This window comes from Verruconis gallopava (genome assembly GCF_000836295.1).
Source record: "Verruconis gallopava strain CBS 43764 unplaced genomic scaffold supercont1.9, whole genome shotgun sequence".
Classification (NCBI taxonomy): domain Eukaryota; kingdom Fungi; phylum Ascomycota; class Dothideomycetes; order Venturiales; family Sympoventuriaceae; genus Verruconis; species Verruconis gallopava.
In genome coordinates, this window is record NW_015622145.1 from 456,710 (window position 1) to 479,016 (window position 22,307).

Sequence of the window (22,307 nt, forward strand, 5' to 3'; positions counted from 1 at the left end):
GAAATTTTTTCTTATCTGCCGTGTGCGACGGTGAGAGCAAATACAACGGTGCACTTTATGTGTGTGCTCCCATTCATGAAGACAGCCCTACACGATTGGCTCGACGGCAATACTGCTGGACGCATGCCCAGAGCCTTTCGTGACGACGATGGACGTGCATCCGTTAGGAGTCGTGAAGCACAACCATGCATTGCGCCTCGGATTCTATTCCTGTGCAAAACAACATTCATCTTCAATAGTCGATGAGAAGCCTCCTGGACGGCACATTGAGCATGCAGCAGACGGCATCGGAAGTGCAAGTTGCAGTCGTACCACCAATGCTGATCGATATATGGTTCGCTGCAGATCAGAAGCCTCTTCTCGGTAGCCAAAAGAGAAAGATTCGCCGAAAGCGGCAGAATGGAAGAAAAGAAATGCGAAAACCGCTCTGTCCTTGGATGCAAGTCACAAATACGAAATTGACGTATGAGAAATTTAAGTTTCTGAATTTTCTATTTCCTTCTCTTCATTTTTCATGTGGTCGCGGGCAGAACGCGATGCGACTTCGCCCAGTCTGCAGGGATCAGAAGATTGTTTCGAACGAAACATTGTTTACGCGGTTTCCGTCGGCCAAACTCCAAAGCAAATAACCCCGAATGATGATCAGGAATAGGCGAAAGGAAAAGGGAGCGGTGCACAGCTTGCATGTGCTGATGGCGCAAAAGATCAGCACGCTACCGAGCGTTTTTAGCACCCTTCTTGCTGGAAGTCACTATTGAAAGCTAGTCAACTTTTTGCATCATTCAGAGGAGCAAAGGTGAGATAGATGCACAGAGCTGGAAACTACGTTGAAATCGAAGGAAGCGATTCACACGAGGAAGAATGCTGTGAACAACGAGCTGGCTGGCATGACGTTGTTGTGAGACAGGTCGAAGCAAACCGCGGCCTAGCTGGCTCTTTGGAAATAGCCCTTGGGTGGAGCCGCGTAGGAGTCGCTCCAGCAGCATAAACGACAGCGTGTGCTCTTAGGTAACGAGGTACAAGCCTGCGGTCGCTTGCTAGCACGGACAACGATGGCATGATTGTTGCGTCCGCCGGATGCGGACCGAGAGATGGCAGCGTGTCGTGGACAGGCCGCGCGACGGCGGCAACCAGCACAGCAGTAATGAGCATGAAGAGCGAGCACAGAATGGCACAGAGAGCACGAACGAGACCGAGGAGGCAGGTTAATCCATCAATGAACGTCGACGTGTGGCGGGCAGACGACGGTTGTTTTGGGCAAAGGAGATCTCAATTTTAAGTGGTTGGTTGCACGGGCAAAAAGAGGCAAGCAGCCTCTCCTGAACCGTCACCCTTTGCCCTGATCCAGCTCGTTTCAAAACAACAGCTCATCTGCAATTTACGTCCACTCAAAGGCCAGCCAACCTGTCATAGCACCCAAACACGGCGCATGGGGGCCCCTTGAAGATCCCAATGGAAGTGGACTTGATCGAAAATGGCCGTACCAACCTTACTCGATCCAGCGCGCAGCAAATTTGTCCCTGCTCGCAGTCGTGTTTCTGCTAACCACAGCCGTCTGCTGGCCCAACCCCATCACGCTGATCATATAATCTCTTTTTTTCTTACAGAGTACTCCGTACACTGCCACGCTTATGCAGCAAGCCAACCGTTTGCCAGCTTGTTTGGCTCCGTGGCCTCCCGCTGCCGCTTTGGCCCGCGCTGGTGGAGGTTGTGCCCTCCCACTCATTTGCTGGGTTACTCCGGATGTGATGTATGATCTGCTTGACCTTCCAAGACCAAAAGCCAGCCTTTCCTTCACCTCTTCCCAATCGTCATCCTCTTTTTCTCTCCTTCACGGTTGTCCACACGCCGTGAGGACGCAGCTTTTCTTCCTGGTCCCGTACCTGCCTTCCACCACGCTCGTTGATATCTCCCTACTCTCGCTTTTCTTTTCCTTTCTGCGCACGTCATTTATCTGTTGATTTTTTTTTATCCGCGTCTTGACGACACCTCGCTCCTTAGCATAGAATTTCAACGCAGGAACTCGTTCACCAATCTTCGTATACACAGTAACTCAACAGTGGTATTCATGACCCAACGCTAAAGACCTAGAAAGTACGCGGTCTTCCCAACTCAGTATCACGAGACTGTCGTATCGTCACCAAAATAATGATGGTTTCCGTAAAATCAACCCTCGCGGGTTTGGTCGCGACGGCGCTGCTGATTGCTAATTCTTGCGCGGTGCCTCATGGTGTGGGAATTAAGCAAAAGAGGCAAACTACTCCGATTGCTGTGACGGGTGTACAGGGAAGCGGAGTTCAGCCACGCCTGGAGATTAGGACGTTGCAGCAAAATGCAGATATGTTCAACATGTACATTTTAGCTCTCTCTCGGATGCAGCAGACTAACCAGGACGACGTGGAATCCTACTACCAGCTGTCCGGTAAGTGAAGAATCTTGTCCACTACGGCAATTGTAACCAATATACGCATACAGGTATTCATGGCCTGCCTATGGTGCCGTGGGACGGCGTCAATGGCAACCCATCAGCCAACCCACCAGCCGGCTACTGCACCCATGTTTCGAACCTGTTCTTGACGTGGCACCGACCCTACATGGCGCTCTATGAGCAAGTTCTTGTTCAGAACGCCATCGCTGTTGCCAATGAGTTCCAGGGCAGCGACCAGCAGCGCTATCTCTCGGCTGCCCAGAACCTTCGTATCCCATATTGGGACTGGGCAGCACCGCAAAATGATAGCAACGTTGTTCCAGATGTATTGATCCAACAGCAAATCAGCGTAAACACACCTAGCGGTCAGCAGACCATTGACAACCCTCTCTATACATACAAGTTCACGGCGCAAACGCAGGACTTGGTCTACTCGCCCTTCACGAGCTGGACCCAGACCTATCGCCACCCGGTGTCCCAGGACACTCCAACGCAGAACAACGATCAGGATTTTGTTTCGACCATGAACAGCCAGCAGCCGAGTCTTGCGAGTCGACTCTTCAACCTGTTTGCCAATTACAACCAATTTTCCCAGGTTAGCAACGAGGCGTGGTACCAGGGTCAGTCGGGCAACTACGACAGTATAGAGTCCATTCACGACACTGTTCACGGTCTCGTCGGCGGTTCAAACAACGGCGATATGTCCATAATTGATGTTTCTGCCTTCGATCCTGCTTTCTGGCTTCACCATGCGAGCGTTGACCGTTTCTTCGCGCTTTGGCAGACGCTGTATCCAGATACGTATGTCGAGGCAGCCAGTCAGATCTACAGCAACTACTGGTACACTGCCGGCACTACACTCGACGCCAACTCAGGACTGCTTCCCTTCTACGCGGACACTAATGGCAACTTCCACACATCTAACTCAATCCGTGACTTTACCCAGTTTGGTTATACCTATCCGGAGATCACCGGCAACAACCAAGACATTGTCACCGCGGTGAACACGCTTTATGGTGCCGGTCAGCCGCAGGCTGGCAGGAGAAAACGATCTATATCTCAAAGCGATGTCATCGGCAATCTCTCAAATGTTGCCGATACAGTGACCAGCTCCCTCGGCCCAGTTGGTGACGTCGTCGAGAGCGCCGTCAACGAAGTCTCCAACCTCGTCAGCGACATTGGCAGTTACATGGGCGTCTCCTCCAACCGGGACTACATCGTCAACATCCGCACTGACAAGCACGCTGTCGATGGAAGTTACCAGATCTTCGTCTTCGTTGGCGATATTCCTGAGGACAAGAGTACCTGGACCACGTGTGATTCGCTCGTTGGCATCCAGGTTATCACATCCATGATGTACGGCTCGAAGATGCCTACCGCGATCGTCTCCGCAACCCTGCCGCTCACAAGGTTCTTGGAGAAGCACGTCGTTCTCAAGCTTCTTTCCGGGCTGGACGAGGACATCGTCATTCCCTACCTCACCGCCAACCTAAACTGGAAAGTTCTCGGCGTAAGTGATCCATGCACGATGTGCTCAACACAATTCGAGCTAACAATGACCCAGTCGGACGGCTGCGAGATTCCTCTTTCGTCTTTGCCGGACCTCAAGATCAGTGTCGTATCTACCGCCATCCAGAAGACGACGACCCTCGATGCTTTCCCCAAGTGGGTCAACGGCTTCACAAGCCACTACGAAGTGACAAGCGGCAAGGAAGGTGGTCTCTGCGCAAACGAAGAAGATTGAGACGACAACGGGCAAGAAAGTCGATTTTGCCATAATTTAAGCATGTGCTATAATCGTACCCTCTTCGCATTTTAAGCTATTTGTTAATTAGTGATACCACCAACACAGGCACGTGGCTTTATCCATAAATGTTCTTCTTTTCTATAGCCGGTTTGCATATCTACGCTAGTTCATGGTGAACAGTGTGCTAAGCTAGTTGCACACTGGTCGTTTTGTCCAAGGGATACCTAACACATTTTAGAGTCGGGTGGTACGTCAGAGAAGTGTAACTAGATCTAAGCGACGATATGGTACAACATGCGATATCTGCTTGGTTGCGGGTCTTTTTTCTGCATAATACTTGGTGCATCCATCCCTTGCTGCATGCTCATTTCAAGGTTGGCATTACAGAGCCATATGACGATCGAAATTCGCACATGCCGTCCCGAATGGGTCAGCGCATGGCGGAAGGCGTCGCGCGAGCACGCCCAATCGCCTCTTTTCTTCTTTGTTTGATGATCTCTCACGTTCTCGGCTAGCTCGATTCAAAAGCCATGCAGACCGTCAGAAAACGTTCTCGCACTATTTCACTTGTCGAACTGGACTTCCGCCGCCTTTCTGAGGCGGTTCATTACCGCGTCGGCGACGTCGCTTGACTCGCTGCCGATGCCCTCCACGCAGATGACTTCGCAACCCTTCCTGTCCAGCTCTCTGAGTGCCCAGAAAAGGTTTCGCGCCACGTCTGATGCCGATTCTCCAATCTTGATTTCCCAATACGTAACTTGGCCACCGGGTCTGTCCACGCATTTGTGCTTCAGCTCCGGCCGCTGCACGAAGAGGTCAGGCACAAGTGCCGAAAATCTATCGGCGGCGTGATTTGTTCTGGCACTTTTCTCGCCACCTGCGGTGCGGCAGTGGTCGTTGGAGTCGTCGTGAAGATTACTCTTCCAGTATCTTGTATGAATGAAGCCTAGCGTACGGAACCCCTGCTTCTCCAGAGTCTCGTGCTTAGGACGATCGGTGCCTGTCTCGTAAAGAAAGACCTTAGCCTTGGGCGAATAATGCCTGTACTTCATGCCGGGTGCTCGAGGCTGTCCTTTCTTCATGGAGACGTCCTCATAGGCCACTACAACGTTCTCCCATCCAGAGCATTCTCGCAACTGGTCTATGCTGATGCCGCCCGGTCTCAGAATCGCCGGCGGACTTGACAGGCCGTCGACCACTGTGCTTTCAACACCAACTTCACACGGACCACCATCAATGATATACTCGATCCGACCATTGAGATCCTCCAGTACGTGCTCAGCAGCAGTAGGCGACGGTTTAGTCGAAGCATTTGCTGAAGGCGCAGCGATGGGCTTTCCCAAAAGCTCGATCAGCAGCAGGGCAAGAAGATTGCCAGGAATGCGAGCGCCGAAAGTATCAAGGCCAGCTGTGACCTCTGGCGCCAGCGGAGAGGTATTTGGGTTTGGTAAAATGATTGTGAGCGGCCCGGGCCAGAACTTCTTTATGAGAGGCAAGTATATCGAAGGGACAGCTGCGGTCACAGCCTCGTGGTTTTTAATCGTCGATCCTGAAAGCAAACTGTTCAGTTGTGAGAGCGAGGAAAAGTGCACGATAAGTGGATTGTCTGCAGGCCGTTGCTTCGCAGCATATATGCCTTTGACCGCCTCACTCCTGGTCGCGTCTGCCCCCAAACCATACACGGTCTCGGTGGGAAATGCAACGGGAGTGTTCGACGTCTGCAGACATTTGGCAGCAAGCTTCAAGTTTCGTAGTGCCTCCTCTTCCTCGTCAAATTTGATGCGCAGATCGTATAAAAAGCCGTCTTGAAATATTGGTTGTGCTACGTTCTTCAATTTCGCAGTATCTACGGGTAATATTTGCGTGTGTTTTGCGCAAGAGACGTCTTGAATTCCGTTCATGGTGGCAGACGCGATGGCAGAGCTCGAGCTATGAAGCTGCGATCGCAAAGATAGAAAGAAATTCTGTGTTCTCGTCCGATGTAAGTAAACATTTGTAATAGAGTGCAGTCTCGAAGGTCTCCACATCAAGTCGAGATGATGCTGAGTCAAAAAAAAAAAAAGTGCTTCGATGTCGGAGCATACATTGGTACCTTCTGCAGTTGATTAAGCGCTGTAAGCGAGCGGCTATTTCGTCACATCATTTTTAACCCAAGCTGTCAGACGACTGTCCAGAGAGCGGAGCGGCTTGAGAAGCAGGAAGAAATACTATTTTGATTCAGTAACTTTTTTTTCTAATTTCTTTCAAGACAATTTGATTTCTGAGTGTCCCCGGTCCACAGAGCACAGTAAATCTTGATATATCTCCTCGCATTCACACTGAACAAATTCGTTGTCAGATAGATGCTCCGCGGACCCGGACCAGCCGCAACAAAACGTCCAAGAAGAATATATCTAAAAACATAAGATCTGTACCAGAATAGCCTCCCCGACCGATCCGAGCATGATCTCGTCGACATCGGCCGTTCATTTCCTCGGCCTCCATCATCCAGCCATTCACTTCAAAAATTTGTTCAGTACAAAACGTAACCCCAGAGAACAAGAGAAATTCCAAAGCACGACCTGGCAGTCGCTAATAATACAGATTGCCGCCGGCATGAATGCGCACGTCGCGTGTGCCGAAGATCGCAGAAACGCCGCCCTAGCAGGTAAAGACAAGGTAACAATGTGCCATACGTGCGCCTAAAAGCTGCAATGGGTATTTAAGCGTTGCTCAAAGCGAACGCTCGAAATGAGATCTCGCTAGAGAAGGAGAAAAGCAAACACCGAGTACAATGCTCGGGCACTCCATGTTCGGCTTTAACAATAGTATGGGGCCCGTGATAAACGATCCGAGAGAGCGGATATCAGACACTAGACAAAATACAAAAGTCCACACAGCTCGATCCAAGGTATGAAAAATCCAAAAAAAGGAAAAGTCAGCGCTAGTCCACCTGCTTATGTGCGTATTAGAATGTCAAGAATGCAAAAGTGCCGTTCTCCGATTTAGAAAACCAGAGTGGACAACTGAGTGCCGCCCTACGCAGAATGGTCATTCGCCAAACTGCGACATCAGTGAAGATGGTTTAGGATTCTAAAATGGTCGTGAAGATGAAGACGCGGTGAATAGCCTCCCGGTAAGTAGAAGCCTCAGGGCGACGCAGGACGACTCGGGACATGGCCATTGACGAACAGAGAGGGAGCGTGTTAGTAAGGTGCAACCGAACTGAATGAGGTGTGCGTCGAATTTGATGGGGGCTGCGCGTATGGAGGCCGTGGCGTGCCGGCGCTTCCCGGTGACATCGACGGATGTGAACCATGGACGCTACCGGGACTGGTTTGCCATGCGGCATACCCTCTTTGTTTCATCAGCTCCGCATTTCTCAAATCATCTCGCGCAGCGGCAAGAATTTTGCGATTTATACGGAAGATCGGAGCAAGGGGTGAGAGCTTGTCATGAAGCGCAATCGTGCGTTCCATGAGTTGCTTAAGTCGGTTGGTGTCGACCATTACCGCTAGCCAGGATCTTGTCACAGCCACAAGGACGAGCATGTTACTAAATTGCCTGTACAACTAAATTAGTACACGAGAACCGACTGTACCGAAAGACGACAGATGAGTAAAGCGCAGTGTACTTACGCAGTCGCAGTACCGTGAATGTTCGTGACTTTCAATCGTTTGTCTTGCAGTGGATTAGCAACACCGTCGAAGACCGCCGTGCTAGCCATTGCTGCATCTATACACCGCTTGCAACACCACAAGAACTGCTTCGCCAGTTGGGGGTCATTCTGAAATTTCTCGTAGCTGATTTCAGCTTTTGGCAGATGCATCTGCTCCTGAGGAGGGTCCTCGCCACGCATCCTTCGTTCGGCGCGTTTTTGCGCAGCTAACCGTTCCGATTCGTTGTGGTTCTGTACCCATTCTACGAGATCAAACGGCGGTTGAGGCGTGTTTCCTGTATCCTGCTGCCATCGCAACGCATTGTAAATGTACGGTCGTAGAATGATGTATTCTCCCCCATAATACTTGGCACGTAGTCGTGCCTCTAGAAGATTCGTCGCCAGATCTTGACTGTCTTGCCACCAGTATTTTGTTGCCTTGCCTAAGAATGTCCTCGTGTTTTGAAGATTGTCGAACAAAGTACCGGTGTCCGCATCACTCCAAACTACGGTGGTTCGTTTTTTCCGATTCTGCGGCAGAACTAACCCAAGTGGTTAATTTAAGGCGACGTTGCGTAGATCATGTCAGTACTTACGCGACTTCCTCGAATATAACGCAGCGTGCACACGATTCAGAGTAAGTCTGAATTGTATCTGAAAGTGATAGGATTGAAGAATATCTTGCGGATTAAGATTCGGTTCATAGTACAGCTGGATCTCTTCGTCTTGGCTAACGCCCACGAGAGTCAGAGGGAGAACAATCTTCGGCTCAGAATACATGAGCTGGCTGGGCTTCGGAAGCTGATCGAGTTCGGCTCGAAGGTCACTGTGCGATGATAAGCAAAGGCGAACAAGAGTAAAATGAAGCAAGTGTCATCACCTTTCAAGTTGCAGAGCAGACCAACAGAGGATGGAAACCAGAGTACTCTGGGAATCAAGCTGCTCTTGCCGTGCTTGCTTCCCACCCTCTCGACTTAGAATACTGTCTCGGTACCTACGCGTGTGAGTATGCGATGAACAGATTCGCAGCGCATCGATCGACGTACTTTTTCTTGTTGTGCAAGATGGTCGTGACTCTGCAACCTTCGTTGATCCACGACCAGCTCTCCGTTACTCGTCCAAGTTGGCCGTAATAAATACCAGCAAGCAAAAATGCTTGTGCATGCATGATGCTGTTGCCTCCCAGATTGTTTCCAAGAATATCCGAGGCCTGCGCAAAATACGCCAAACCGGGAAAGAGCTCAATATTTGGGATGCGGCCGCTTCTTCTGGGACGCCGCGACCGGGCACTATCCAAAGAAGCGCCTCGTGCCATAGTCGCTGCTTTCATGTCTCCTGGAGAAGAGGCAGTCTCGAAGGCCATGTAAGCTCTGGGTGAAGGTTTGGATGCATCGTACGGCGAATTCGCGTATGACATTTCGGAAGATTCAGCAGAAGGCGACTTAACTGCGAACTCTTCTAGTAAAAATCGATCTTCCATCAGCACCCTCCCAAGAGCGAGAACAAGCAAGATGATGGCATTTTGCATCGACCGATCGGGCATCTTCTTTGGTGCCTGCCACTTGCGGGTATTTTCCGAAGGAGAGAAATCCATATTGTCCTCGCTAGCGCTAGATGGTCTTTTGCGTTTGCCAATTGTAGCGCCTGGGGTATCTGGTCGTCCACTGGATGCTGGCATACCTGGCATAGTGAAGTGCCCGTCTGTTTGATGGTTCTGGACGTATGGCGAATGCTTTGCGACGAATTCCTCAATCTTCGCATTAAGCCACTTTACATCCAAGAAAGGATGCAACGCCCACATGTTGCGCATGTAGCTGTCATACAACTTCCAGATCGTATCGCTTCGAAGATCCAGGGAACCATCGGGATTTCCACCGCCGATATTAGGCGGGTTGTTAAAACCTCGTTGTTGAGGCCCATCACCCCACATGTCCTCGAGAGGGTCAGTTGTCTTCTGCTCCTTTGTCTCTTCGTCCCACTCTTCGTCATACGCAATATCAACGATTTGACCATTCTCCACCAAGGATGAGCCGTAAGGTCGGAGGGTGCCGGCCTTCTCCGTTTCCTCTAAAACGTATTCGGCGGACGAAATACCAGCAGTCTTGAAGTATTCTTTGATAATTGGCCACTGAACAAGGTACTGCGCGCCGGTTTCATGTGAACTCGGCGGTTGATCCGGCACCTGCTCCTCAGCCTCCAGAGCAGAATCAATATCCTTGACATCATCGGCAGTGACAAGGCCGCCAGGATTCGCATACCCGGACGGGTCGCTCGTATTGAACTGGTCGGAAGTCAAAAGTTTTGGCTGATTAGAACTAAATTTGCCGGTAGCTTCTTGAAGCAGTTGATTCATTGCTTCTTGCATGTTTCGCATTTCACCCATCGTATCTTGAATAGCTCTTTGCTGCTCAAGGAGCTGCATGATATGTCGGTCGGTCCTGCAACGCACGAATTAGAACATGCGGCGCTTCGGGACAATGTCATGACGTACTTAGGCGGCGGTACCTCGCGGTACTCGCAGGGAATTCCTTCATTGCTGCAGTACCCACACGGTCGATTCTCGTCGCATTTCTGCTTACGAGCGCGACAGTGATTACAAGCCTTCTTCATAGTCAGTCTGACCGAATATCAAACGCGGAGCGAAATCGGCTACCTGTGTTGCCCTCACTTGCTTGCGACGGGGCTGTCCGACAAAGTGTGATGGTCCTTGGGCATATATGGGGCTGGGGTGGTATGCTGTTGAAGGAGTTGGCGGGTACCCAGGGCGATGAGCAACCGGTCCTACGGCATACTGCTCCGGCGGATGGTACGGTATTCCATTGGGAGGCATGCTCCCATTTACCTGCGGATCCATCTGGGGATTGTAGGGTTGCTGACCAGGCGGTGGATGCGGAAGGCCATGCTGCTGATGCTCGGCCATGGGTCCTGCGTGCCGTTCAGCGCTGGACGTCCGTCTGCTGCTGTCGTACCCAGCAGACTGCGGCGGGCCACTCCCAGGTTGCGTAGTTGCGGCAGGATAAGAATGATGGTGTGCAGGACCTACGCCATACCCAGGTGCGTGGTCCGTAGAAGGGCCCGAGGAAGTGGCAGCAGAATATGAATGGCGATGGGCGTCAACACCGTTCTCTCGGGCGGGAGGCGCAGCAGGTATCGGTCCTGGATGGTGTGCCTGGGGTCCAATAGAGGCGGGTGGAGCGGTGTAGGAATGAACGACCGGAGGCGGAGGTAGGTGTTCCACGTGGGAGGGTTGAGTTGCAGGTCCTACGGGTGTTGACGCAGAGCGAAGTGGGTGACCAGAAGGAGGATATGGACCTGCAGATTCATGATCAAGACGAGGGCGTTTGGCATCAGGAGGGGCGTCCATGCCGGAATAACACCAAGATAGCTGAGCTTGCGGAATTAGGGTCCATGCAAGCCGTTGCGAGGCGGCAGTGACTCAGATCGAATCAGGCGAAAAGAACAAACTATGACGAACGAGATGGGGGATGCGAATGCGAAGCCCGGATCGTGGAAGGACAAGCAAGGGCAGTGCGGTCAGAACGTCCAAGCAGGACCGGGCGTCATTGGCGGGCAGGTGTCAGGTCAAGATCCGCTTCTGATTGCACCGTCCGCATTAGATTTGGACGGGCTTGTGCAAGAAGCTCAGGAACAGGCGAAGCATGAGCAGAGAAGGTTTGGGATCCGTGGATGAAGGGAACGCGGGATGGACATGCGAAGCTTCCATCCAAGGCCACGGGCTCGGTGAAAACGCAGTCTGGAGAACAAGAGTGAAACACGCTGATCTGGCTCGTCGCGCACTAACGGAAGACCCAAGTTCCAGGAATACGTAGCCAAATTGGACCCAGCGCCGGTTGATGGCGTTGCGAGGCGTTCTGTAGTCAGCCTCCACCTCGATTGGAAGAGATTGACCACGGCCGAAAGAGGCGACGAACTGGCGGCGGCGGAAGCTTTGGGCACCAGCTAGTGAAGGACAGCTGGGGCGGGCAGAAACGACGTCGAGTCAAGCCGAGAGGGTCAGACGTCTGGACGGAGAAGCGAGGCGGGAGGTGGCCAAACAGGCGAAAAAACAAAGACGAAGAGAATGGCACACTCCGAAGAACGGGGGTGGAGGAGGGGCCAAGGCAGCGCAGATCGAGCTGGAAACATGTTGAATAAGATGTGCGCCTTGCCGGTGCGTGTTGTGATGTGCCATGAGGGGTTCTGGCGTTGGTACCAGCTGTTTTTTTGCACGGCATATCAGAACGGCGCCAGAACCTCCAGGCCACGCGCGGCAAGACTTGCAGTTCCCACAGCCACCGCGACCAGCTCGTCGTCTCGTTCCCTCTCCCTTCCCAGCACGGGCTTGCGTCGTTCCTTGATCCCTGCCGGAGCGGACTGGGCGAATGATTATCCTTGCGGTGGTCAACGGTCTCCCGCCTGTCCCTGCACATGGCGAGCGCGCGCAGTCAGCACGAGTAATTAGCAGCAAAAAGAAAACCCGTCGCCGGCCTCGCATTATTCGGCGTCCCAAGCGTTTTGAAACTGGTAACATACGGAGGTACAGTACGACTCGTTCGCCGCCAGCGTCGAGCTGCTGCGCTGAGCCGTCCCTCTGAGTCGCTTGTCTCCCCCTTGGTCAGGGACAAGCAATACCGGCACCTGTTTTGCGTTGCACCCACTCCCACCAAAGTTCGGCCGGCGTGCAGCAAACAAATGGTCTGCTCCCCTCAGTCGTGCTCGACACAAGGCCTGATGCTGAACCAGCCGCCGTGTGGAGGCGCGCTGGACGCGCAAACCCGGCCACGACTGGAGCTGGTGGGCCGTTCTTGGCTTCTCGAGAATGGAAAATAAGATCCCACTATCTGCACTGCTACTTGCTCGTCCAGCTACGCTAGCAAAGTACCGGCATTTCCTCCCAAGCTGAGTTACGAGTCCGGCTTTTGTGGCGAACCGGGCAGTCTTCCCCTCTTGGGCCTTCTTCGGCCCTTCGAGAACGGCACCTTTCTCCATCGACGATGCGTGGCTCGCAAAACTCATCCATAGCCAGCTCATGTTGACAGAGCGTCAGGATGGTACGCCGATGGTACATCACACGCTCGAGAGGCGACCGAGACATGCACATGACAATGCACGGACGCAAGACGTCACTGCTCGGTCTTTGCATGCAATCTGGATCGTCTTCAGCATTTTGTACCTTATCTGGTCTACCCAGCCTGACGGATGTCGCATTTGAGATGGGCGCAAAGGATTTAGTTTGCGGGTGCTTCCCGTCGGTCCACAAAGTACAATGAAGAGTACCCGTATCGTGGGGAGGCTTGCGGAATCCACGACGGCAGCTCCGTGTGTAGCTACTTTCGAAGAAGAATAGTCAGACCAGAGTCAGAATAGCCACTCCTTATTTTATTCTTCTAAAGCGATGCAAGTTACGAGTCAGTTGCAGTCAAGAGGCACTGGTTGGAGGAGAGACTGCAAACAAGTGATTATATCTCGCAACGCCCAATGATTGGTTTCACATTAAACGTTCGGCACATAGTCCCGGACAGGCTGGAAACGACGGTCTGCAGTATCCTAGGCAGCCTGACCACAGACCTTCCGCACTTCGTGTGTGCGGTGTGGAAAATGAAGTAGCAGCTCGTGAATTTTTGGAGACGTGGTACGATAGCTGACGGCATAGTACCTGTTTGGCTTATCGTCGTTCCAGCCGTGGCTTGAGTTCGTAGCTCTGTCAAGCGGATGCACCCACTGCGCTGTTCCACCATCAGACGCGCCATTTACATGTCCTTTTTGATACGAATGCATGCTTTGACGCTCCCGCGCTATCTGCGATGCTGTTGAAACGTTTCACATACGGCCGTTCAAATACATATAGATCAGTTCTTCTGTTCTAGGCAAACTCAAGCCATAGTGTAGCGAATCCGCTCAGAAACTATCGACTGTGAGGCTGCGTGGGCGTCTGTGTAGCGAGCGCAGTTCGGCGTTCCTCGACTGCATATCTCACGTTCGATTGCATCGAAGGGCTATTCTGCGCCATTGTTTAGGCCGATCAGAAGACGGTGAAGCAGTTCACAATAATTGGCACGGCTCCGCCTGCTTCTAAAGTCCCTTCTCTTCTCCACGTCACGTCTCATAACCACGAGACGATGTTCTGCCAAGATTCAGAGCTGGTTGATCCAGGAAATCATGGGTCGCATTGTCTTCGTTCACTTTGGCAGTGATCGACCCCGTCGATACCCAGTGCATCTCATTACAATAGCATGCCACCACCCATGTTCCCTGCGCCAAAGGCGTCCTCAACCCTGGTACACGAGTTGAACTTCTGAACTTGCAGCCTCGGGGTTTACTGTAAAGGTTCTAAGACCAAACGATGCTCTGCACGTGGGGTTTGTGTTGCCCTGTACTGCAGAACCAACGCTTTGAAAACGCCGCCACAAGATAAAACCATCCAAGAGTGGGATCTTGATATCCCATCCAACCCCATCGCGATTCTCAAACGGCCCATTTTGATTTTCATTATGAAAGGGAATAATGCGGCGCGGAAACAGTTGTGCGCCTGTTCCCTGGTTATCATGGTCATGCTGCGAACGACTCAACTGATCACGCCTTGACTGCTCCTTTTGACGAATCATCAACCTCTCAGAGCGTACGCCTCCACTGGTATTTGGCTCAAAAATTGATGCAGCCTCTACGTTGGCTTGCGGCGTGGTGTTGTCTTTGATCATTTTCGCCCACTTCGATTTTCCAACGGCCGCGACAAGCGACAGACTCTGGATCACTTCTGCAGGCGGGTGACCACCAACCACATCGACAATCTCGCCAATCGCGCACGATCAAGATGCCAGTCACGAGGTTCAGCGGGCTCCACACTGATGCAAATCTCGTTGAGCAAATTTCGTCTTCGAGAAGTTGACTTTTCCGTCTTTAGCATCAAGTATCAATGCACCAGTTGTCAAACCGTCGAACTTTGGATAACGTTTTGCGAGCCCTCCTCGCTATTGGGCATCAAGGGTCGGTTTCGTAGGGTCACTCGATGATGGGCGAAATTCCATTCACCCGAGTTGGAGCAGCTCGGTCGATATCGGTGAATATTCCACTGGTTTGACTGGAACCCAGATCTCTGGGATCCCAACGATCGTCGTTCTCGCAGAGGACCAAGCCGCGTCCGTACTTTGAAGCGCCTCCTTCATGCAGATCGCTCGAAACAGGCCGTTAGCCTCAAAAGTCTCAAGACGTGCGTCGTCACCTTTGATCAGCGCGCTCTCGACTTTACGAGGCCAGCCTCACTACCGCAAGTTTGGAATTTCATCGGTACCTTGCAGGCTTTCCAGCCCCCATGAGAGAGGAGTGGGAAGCGGCGCCGCCGTGGCATCCACGGCAACACCACCTACCTCTAGCCTCAACTCCGTAGTTTCAACGAACTCAACGCGAATGAGCAACAAGCGAATCGGTCTGCTGGCAGAGCGCATGGGCAGTCAACTTGTCTTTTACTATTGCATACTGTACGAACTGCACGCATAAAGGCCCGCGCGACGCAGCTGTTGAATATGTGCTGTTGCCTGCATGTGGTAAGAGTGGCACAGCGCGTGACCGCGAGTGAATCAAAGGGTGCATAAATAATATTCCGTGTCTGCCCTGGCCGGCGGAAATCTCCATTCCTTTGTGTCCACCGCTCTTTACCCCTCTTGTCACTCTGGTTCATGCGTTGCCCTCTTCAGCCTGCCCTCGACCACATGTGCGCCTCAAAAGGAGGAGTCCAGCCTCACCTTGTTCCGCTTCTCGTGGCTGTCACGTTACCGTCCTCTCATGCAGTCATTGCTGGATGAGAGCAGGGAATGGCTCAGATTCGGGTCAGAAGATCTCGTTTTGACATGGAAGCCTTCCCGAACAGCCGTCATTGTTGTGGCCCAGTAATCAAACAAGCACACGAAGCGCCCCTTTCCTGAGGCACATCTGCCCATTTGCCTGATTTTTGGATTCTTACCATTGAATTAAAAAGCGAAGTTTGAAAGGCGGAAGACCGCCTCGCCTCTCACGTTTTGGGACCCAATTAGGCACCAAGACGGCTCGTCAAGACTGCAATAATATTTATCACAATGCTCTTCTGCAAACTTTGTAGGGTTCAGACATTTGCGCGGAAGCCAAAACTCGAGCTAAGAGCTTCGAGCTTCACACACTATTGGTCGCCTAGGGACGGAACGATAGTCCGTCAACGTGCGAGCAACCAGCGATTGCTTTTTCGTCGTGGCAGTTTTGACATGTGGTGAGTTTTTGTGATCCGTCACCGTTTTATTCCACGCTAATACACTTTTACTCGTAGAGTGTACCAAGTAACTTTCCCCAAATTTGGCAATTCTTGTGATGATCGCGCTCTCAATACGATCATTCTACCGACCATTGATGATGATGATGAACGAAAACTGTTAAAACGCGCTAGGGCTGCCGACCATTCGCGCTTCTGACAGGGTGTCCGCTTAAGTTTGCTACCGTCTGATAGCTCGTTGATGCGTTTGGAGTCGGTGTGATGACTTTCGTTGACTCCCTGGCCATCATTCGGGTAAAATTGCGAGTCTTTAGCCCATTGGAACTCCCGGATAGCACCGGCTTCAATAGGCTTCACGCAAATTTATCAGCCAGGACCCTGTCATGGAAGCAGATCTTCACCATGAAACAGACTTCTCAGGCTGGACTGCTCAGGATGGCCCCTGGTTTTGGGTAGCACCGAAACCCGAATGACTGACGTTTCGTCCTCCACGGTTGCTTGCAAGCCGTGTACGTACGATGATGTACATCAACCATACACTCGGCCGATCAATCTGCGTATCTACTACTTAGACTACGATGAAATTGTAAATGGCACATCTCAAATATACTTACGCTTCCATCCATGCAGAAAATCGCGAGGTTGGACACGAAGAAGAGTCTCCCGTCGTCCGCCAGCCTTAATCTATCAAAGAAGAGTCCTTTTCGTCTCCCATCGAACACGGACGGCTTTGGGCCGCCTAAGCGTCCTGCTCACGAGGGGAGCGGCGTGCGCACGTACCTTAAAACGCACGTTAAAGAACCACCACAGCCTCAAGGCGAACAGAGCTCCGAGACACGGACCGACTGACAACCAGCTGGATGAACACATGAATGACTTGCATGTTTACAGCAGAATCTGTGTCCAAGCGTGAAAGAAAAACAGGTCAATGCTTTTCATCATTATGAAATCATGAGGAGAGTGGAATGCTCGTGTGGTACATGCCAGCCGTTTACCACATGCTGTGTCCCCACTTCGAGGGCTTCTCGATGCAGGCACTTCCCTACAGGCTCTTTCCGCCTTGACTCTTGTCGTCAATTTTTTGCATATGCACGTATATTGGACACACTGGTGACACCGCAGTGATCAGAGCTCCTCACATTTTGCTTACTCCTAGTGGCGCTGGGGCACCGACTCGTGATGTTGTGTCTCATGATACATACATTTGCCGCTATTTGTGTCAATACCCTCGAGGGAAGTCTTCTGCATGCAAACCCCTAAGAACGCTTAGTCGACCTATTGCTCAAGTAATACGAACAGAGAGTCTCTTTCAGGCTTGTTTCCTAACACCGTATTTTAAGCTTCCGTGGTATTGTCCACAGCATGGTATCTTCTGTAACATCCTGCCCCACCTCCTCTCACAAACAGTTTTCTCTCATACCATATTCCTTCGTAATATCAGCTTGTTTCTAACAAGCAATTCTCCGTTTCATGCCTTTTCGTGCTCTATAGCAGCCTCCCTCGTATTTCGGATCTCCCATTCAAACTCTTTGAGAGCCCTCAGCTCACTGCTAACAAAGAATCCTCCAATCATGCCATCTATCATGCCAGCGGCGAATCCTAATGTGCTAAGAACCATGAGTATGAAGCTAACGAAGTTTCTCGGGCTCCACCAGACTGCAATAAAGCAGCCGATCGCTACAATCGTTTCTGCGGCGAAGTGAAACAGACGCAGCCGTCTCTGCCGACGCTCGCGAGCAACATACTTGTGTATCATGGCCAGTATCGAGTCATAGGTTTGCACGGACAGATATCGGGGTTCGTCAAGTCCGCCACTGAACAACAGGCGATGTGTTGTGTTACCGATTTCTTTGTCGACGAGGCCGTCCTCTAGCTGAGTAATGGTCGCTTCAACAGAAAAGTGGTCGCTAAGCGAACAGTTGAGTTGAGGATGGCGCTGTGTCATTCCTACGCGGACTTCTTTCACGGCAGTACGCTGCAAGGCATCGCCGAGAAAGATGTAGTCCAGTCGCTTAGCACGGGGGTCATCTGTTGAGGGATCAATGATTATATTCTCTCCTCTTGACAGACGCTTCTGCTCGGGCTTATTCCACCGCCATGTATTAAGTACGCTGTCGCACGTCGCACCATTCTTCTGGATATTGAATTCTGCACTAGGCATTGGTTTTCCCCGAGCCTTCTCTACCTCGTCTTGAGCTGCGCCAATTGAAGAATCAGGGTGATGTAACCGCCATACATCCTGAGCGCAGCCATGGGTCTCGATAATCTTGTGAGCCAATGAGAGGGGTAGCATGTTGAAGTCACCCATAGCAAGAACGATATGGCCTTTTGCGTAGGCGTCACGCATGAGACGTGATATTTCCCACGCTTGCGCAGTCCGATGGCAGATGTATGAATCATTCGGCTCCTTCTCGTAGGGAGCATGTAGCTACACAAAAATGCTCTTAGCGCTCACAAAGTTTAAACGACCTGGTGATTCTCTTACATGAGTACAGAATACAGACAAATATCTCCCTTTCTCTAAGCCATCACTTAAACGGATCTTTGCACATGCGACACCTTTACCAACAAACCAGTCTCCTCTGAAGAAGGCGGTTGGCCTTCCATTTAGCGTGTAACGGAACATGTTGCTCGACTCGATTGGCCATTTCGAAAGAATGGCGAGGCCGCCGCCCATGATACCACTAAAGTAGAATTTTCCATACGGAAGTATGTCTTTCGTCTGTTCTCTTATGCTGTTGTAGTCCTGTTGCGTCCAACATTCCTGGAGAGCTACGATTGCGGGTGCGGGACTGGACGATGCGATCTCGGCGCCAATTCGAGAAAGTCGTTCATGGCGATGCGCTGCAAGGTACTTGAGGCCCCAGCAGTTCAGTGTAAGTACATGTAGAGGCTCAGGCATTGTTGAGGAGGTATTTGCGACCATCTGTTGGGGATGGAATCTCGTCGTTTAGCTGTGTAGGCAAAGCTTTTAAGGAGTGACATCAGAGAGGCGCGTGTCGCGTTCCTTGTCGCAGGGTCGTTGCTCGGCCACCCTCATCACCTTTTTTTTGTCGCAATCTAACACAGCATCCCGCAATACATCTCAGTCTCTACACAAGTGCACAGCCTACCTGCTGTGATCTTCCAGCCTCGCATATATGCATGACTCGATGTATATGTGATTACACACGTCCCCAAGATGGCGTCTCCTACACCAACGACGGAGAACCTTACATCAGAACGAGCCCGCCGCGACGAAGAACGGGAAGTGCAGCTGGACAGGAGACACTACAGACTCAGCGCATCTCCATCACATTCACGGTCGAGCCGGAGATCTAGATCACCTTCTCAGTCACGATCGCGTCGAAACTCACGATCTCGATCAGCCTCAAGCCACCGCTCTTACAGAACACCCGAAGAGACATGGGATCGCCCCAGTGAGGTACATTACGCTCCGGCACTCATCTTGAGGGGACACAAAAGAGGCGTCTCGTGCGTTAAATTCTCTCCTGACGGCAAGCGGATCGCCAGCTGTTCAGCTGATGGGACAATCAAGATATGGGATGCAGAAACAGGCAGGTTGGAACATACTTTGGAAGGACACATGGCCGGCATTTCATGCATAGCATGGAGCCCAGATTCCACAATCCTGGCGTCAGGATCCGACGATAAGGTCATACGCCTTTGGGACGTGATCAAGGTACGTCAAACTCTCACACATTCGGCTTGGGCCAAGCCGCCAATTTCTCTGACGTGAATGACGTGCAGGGCAAAGCGGTCCCGACGCCGTTTCTTGGACATCATAATTACATCTATTCGCTGCAGTTCTCACCGAAAGGTAACATGCTGGTTAGCGGCTCCTACGATGAGGCGGTGTTCCTGTGGGACGTGCGCTCAGGACGCGTGATGCGGTCCTTACCTGCGCACTCTGATCCAGTCAGTGGCGTCGACTTTGTGCGGGACGGCACACTAATTGTGAGCTGTTCCAGCGATGGGCTCATGTAAGTCTCTCTTTTGTCCATGTACCTGCCCCCCATTCGCATCAAAAGTCCTTTCGGAAGGTAGCTGACATGTTGTGATACATTATACAGTCGGATATGGGACACGGCTACGGGACAATGTTTGCGAACGCTGATTCACGAGGACAATGCGCCAGTCGTTGGAGTCCGTTTCTCTCCTAATGGGAAGTACGTTCTAGCGTGGACTCTGGACAACAGTATACGCCTATGGAACTACGTAGACGGCCGATGTGTCAAAACCTACCAGGGCCACCGTAATGAGAAGTATAGTATTGGTGGCTGCTTCGGCACGTACGGACCAACAGCCGCACCTTTTGCTTTCATAGCATCAGGTAGCGAAGACGGCAGCATATGGATGTGGGACGTTGGCACCAAGACAGTGCTTCAACGGATTGAGGCCGCTCATGATGGCACCGTCTTCAGCGTGGATACGCATCCCGAGCGGCCGTGGCTCGTGAGCGGGGGGGCTGATCGTACAGTCCGGGTGTGGCGACGCAACGATTCGCAACGAGGCGGAGCATAAGATAGATCACATTCTTTAATTGCTGGCTGACTCTTTGAAGCGATCATTGGATGAGTGTTACGGGCCAATGACATTCTGCATGGCCAAGATTTCAAGCTGAGAAGGCCAAAGATAACAGTCTACATCACCATTTTACGGTCAAAAGATAGAGGCTTTCTCTTAGTGGCAATCCTTTTCGCTTGTATGCAATGCTTTGGCATGCAGAGTCTCCGGCGGCAGGAATAGAGGCTGTGAAGGCTACGGAGCCGTCCTCCGTTATCAGATCAGACATCCGAGACGAGCCTCTCGAGAGAGACGACAAAGGTACCGAACCTGCGGAGTTCTATACCAAAAGTTCTGCTTGCGGCAGAAAGTAACCACGGTCGGGAATCGTTACCTGTTCTTCAAATGACAGCCGTCCTCAACGTTTTCCAACTGTCGGGCCATGCACGCCATGTCATCCCGCGCAGAAACTGGTACTTTTGTGATCAGAAAAACGCGCATGGAAGGGAATTCTAGCAGCGACCGCTGCCGCCACAGCTGGCTTGCGGAAAGCTTGCATCAAATGAGCCACGCGGGACAGGCCGCGTGATTATGTGAGAGCGGTAACATATTGACCCAAAAAATATCTGAACGTTATAAGTTTCAACCGTACAACAGGTATCTAACCCAGTATGTTGTAACACCAAATGCGCTTTTGTTTTTTCATCTGATGCGTTCGTTCTGCTCTCCATTCAGCTGTCTGCTCTTCATTGTGGCAAATTGCTAGATAACATCTTCGCCAGAAGCGGCGCCCTGCCCCTTACTCCATCTTCCGTTTCCCCGCTATGTAGGGAATTCCAGACATGCCGCCCAGGGCCTAGGGAAAAAGCAAATTTATTAGATAAGTCTGTACGCGCAGTGCGTCGTATTGGTTAAGGTCTACCACTTTGCATCCTCTCTCCCTTCAAAAACTGCAAGTAGGACGAATTACAACATATTGCTCAATCCCCTCTTCTTCTGGCGAATCAGAATTCCGAATCATGTGTCTTTTTCCTTGCTCGAAGCTCTCTGCCCATCGTTAACCGTTCAAAACCGACGACCTTGTGCCCTTTTGTCAACCGCGGAGTTGAAGCCGAAAATCTGAACAAGCCAGATTCACACCCTGGCTCGGCTTGTTCCTTTCGTGTAACCTGATTCCCCTTGAGTGAGATGTTGGGCAGTCCCTTCGTGTGACCTGTCGAAAGGCAACATGGGTGAAAAGTACCGCCTTTGCTTTCCTGCTACGCTGAAAAATAAAAGAAAAACTCGTGGGAGAGGCGCGGCTGCCGATGAGGAAATCATTCGCCCGAATAATCCATCGACAACCGCTAGATATCGGGACCCACGTTACAGAGGCCAAGGTGACTTGTCTACTTGCACAAGCAAGTGCGGAATGTCGAAGTACTGACACGTGAAGCTGCGGAGCATGAAGCAGTCTCTGCCTAGAACGTTGCTACAGGGGCTTGGGATGAATGAATAATCATTTTAAGGGATTTATGACGCTAAACATTCAAATTAAGATTCAGATATTGAGTACTGAAGAATGAATGTCTGATATCTTGTATCACGTGATGCACCGACATTCATCTCTCTGAGCACTCTTACTCCAAACCTCATTGATTTCCCCTGTTAGATGCACATCTTCCTATATCGTGAGAAAATTCACGAGAGAGATTTTGTGTCTTAATACTATTGCGTTAAAGAAGCCTGTTCCATTCGTTTGAATTTAAGTCAA

The 22,307-nt window shown here is 51.4% G+C and overlaps 6 protein-coding genes across 6 annotated transcripts; 3 read left to right on the plus strand and 3 right to left on the minus strand.

The window, feature by feature from the left end:
* The first annotated feature begins 1,573 nt into the window (after positions 1-1,573).
* Positions 1,574-4,528, plus strand: PV09_03501 (uncharacterized protein). Its single transcript, XM_016356706.1, has 3 exons — positions 1,574-2,422; positions 2,476-3,938; positions 3,993-4,528. Exons 1-3 carry the CDS (start codon positions 2,149-2,151, stop codon positions 4,170-4,172), a joined length of 1,917 nt encoding a protein of 638 aa, XP_016215499.1. The 5' UTR covers positions 1,574-2,148; the 3' UTR covers positions 4,173-4,528.
* Positions 4,222-6,211, minus strand: PV09_03502 (Sua5/YciO/YrdC/YwlC family tRNA threonylcarbamoyl adenosine modification protein). Its single transcript, XM_016356707.1, has one exon. The coding sequence runs from the start codon at positions 6,200-6,202 to the stop codon at positions 4,739-4,741; it is 1,464 nt and encodes a 487-aa protein (XP_016215500.1). The 5' UTR covers positions 6,203-6,211; the 3' UTR covers positions 4,222-4,738.
* A 159-nt stretch (positions 6,212-6,370) lies between these two features.
* PV09_03503 (uncharacterized protein) lies at positions 6,371-11,912 on the minus strand. The gene is made up of 7 exons (XM_016356708.1): positions 10,466-11,912; positions 10,304-10,413; positions 8,859-10,250; positions 8,693-8,806; positions 8,409-8,638; positions 7,793-8,354; positions 6,371-7,718 (listed from the first exon to the last, which is right to left on the minus strand). The coding sequence occupies exons 1-7, from the start codon at positions 11,174-11,176 to the stop codon at positions 7,361-7,363; spliced, it is 3,477 nt and encodes a 1,158-aa protein (XP_016215501.1). The 5' UTR covers positions 11,177-11,912; the 3' UTR covers positions 6,371-7,360.
* Positions 11,279-11,503, plus strand: PV09_03504 (uncharacterized protein; the record flags this gene model as incomplete). The annotated part of the gene is made up of 1 exon (XM_016356709.1): positions 11,279-11,503. One exon carries the CDS (start codon positions 11,279-11,281, stop codon positions 11,501-11,503), a length of 225 nt encoding a protein of 74 aa, XP_016215502.1.
* Positions 11,913-17,172: 5,260 nt separating the features above from the next.
* Positions 17,173-19,009, minus strand: PV09_03505 (uncharacterized protein). The gene is made up of 2 exons (XM_016356710.1): positions 18,534-19,009; positions 17,173-18,476 (listed from the first exon to the last, which is right to left on the minus strand). Exons 1-2 carry the CDS (start codon positions 18,972-18,974, stop codon positions 17,517-17,519), a joined length of 1,401 nt encoding a protein of 466 aa, XP_016215503.1. The 5' UTR covers positions 18,975-19,009; the 3' UTR covers positions 17,173-17,516.
* A 103-nt stretch (positions 19,010-19,112) lies between these two features.
* PV09_03506 (uncharacterized protein) lies at positions 19,113-21,534 on the plus strand. Its single transcript, XM_016356711.1, has 3 exons — positions 19,113-19,730; positions 19,799-20,031; positions 20,122-21,534. The coding sequence occupies exons 1-3, from the start codon at positions 19,230-19,232 to the stop codon at positions 20,570-20,572; spliced, it is 1,185 nt and encodes a 394-aa protein (XP_016215504.1). The 5' UTR covers positions 19,113-19,229; the 3' UTR covers positions 20,573-21,534.
* The last annotated feature ends 773 nt before the right edge of the window (positions 21,535-22,307 follow it).

Bases quoted from the DNA above. Each gene is read 5' to 3' on its own strand.
- PV09_03501 (XM_016356706.1), top strand. From the start codon at position 2,149: ATGATGGTTTCCGTAAAATCAACCCTCGCGGGTTTGGTCGCGACGGCG. The intron at 2,423-2,475 runs GTAAGTGAAGAA...ATACGCATACAG, and splicing joins ATCCTACTACCAGCTGTCCG to GTATTCATGGCCTGCCTATG. The intron at 3,939-3,992 runs GTAAGTGATCCA...ACAATGACCCAG, and splicing joins TAAACTGGAAAGTTCTCGGC to TCGGACGGCTGCGAGATTCC.
- PV09_03502 (XM_016356707.1), bottom strand. From the start codon at position 6,202: ATGTGGAGACCTTCGAGACTGCACTCTATTACAAATGTTTACTTACAT.
- PV09_03503 (XM_016356708.1), bottom strand. From the start codon at position 11,176: ATGGACGCCCCTCCTGATGCCAAACGCCCTCGTCTTGATCATGAATCT. The intron at 8,639-8,692 runs GTGATGACACTT...ATCATCGCACAG, and splicing joins TCTGCTCTGCAACTTGAAAG to TGACCTTCGAGCCGAACTCG. The intron at 8,355-8,408 runs GTAAGTACTGAC...CACTTGGGTTAG, and splicing joins GTTATATTCGAGGAAGTCGC to TTCTGCCGCAGAATCGGAAA.
- PV09_03505 (XM_016356710.1), bottom strand. From the start codon at position 18,974: ATGGTCGCAAATACCTCCTCAACAATGCCTGAGCCTCTACATGTACTT. The intron at 18,477-18,533 runs GTAAGAGAATCA...ATTTTTGTGTAG, and splicing joins TGTCTGTATTCTGTACTCAT to CTACATGCTCCCTACGAGAA.
- PV09_03506 (XM_016356711.1), top strand. From the start codon at position 19,230: ATGGCGTCTCCTACACCAACGACGGAGAACCTTACATCAGAACGAGCC. The intron at 19,731-19,798 runs GTACGTCAAACT...AATGACGTGCAG, and splicing joins GCCTTTGGGACGTGATCAAG to GGCAAAGCGGTCCCGACGCC. The intron at 20,032-20,121 runs GTAAGTCTCTCT...TACATTATACAG, and splicing joins TGTTCCAGCGATGGGCTCAT to TCGGATATGGGACACGGCTA.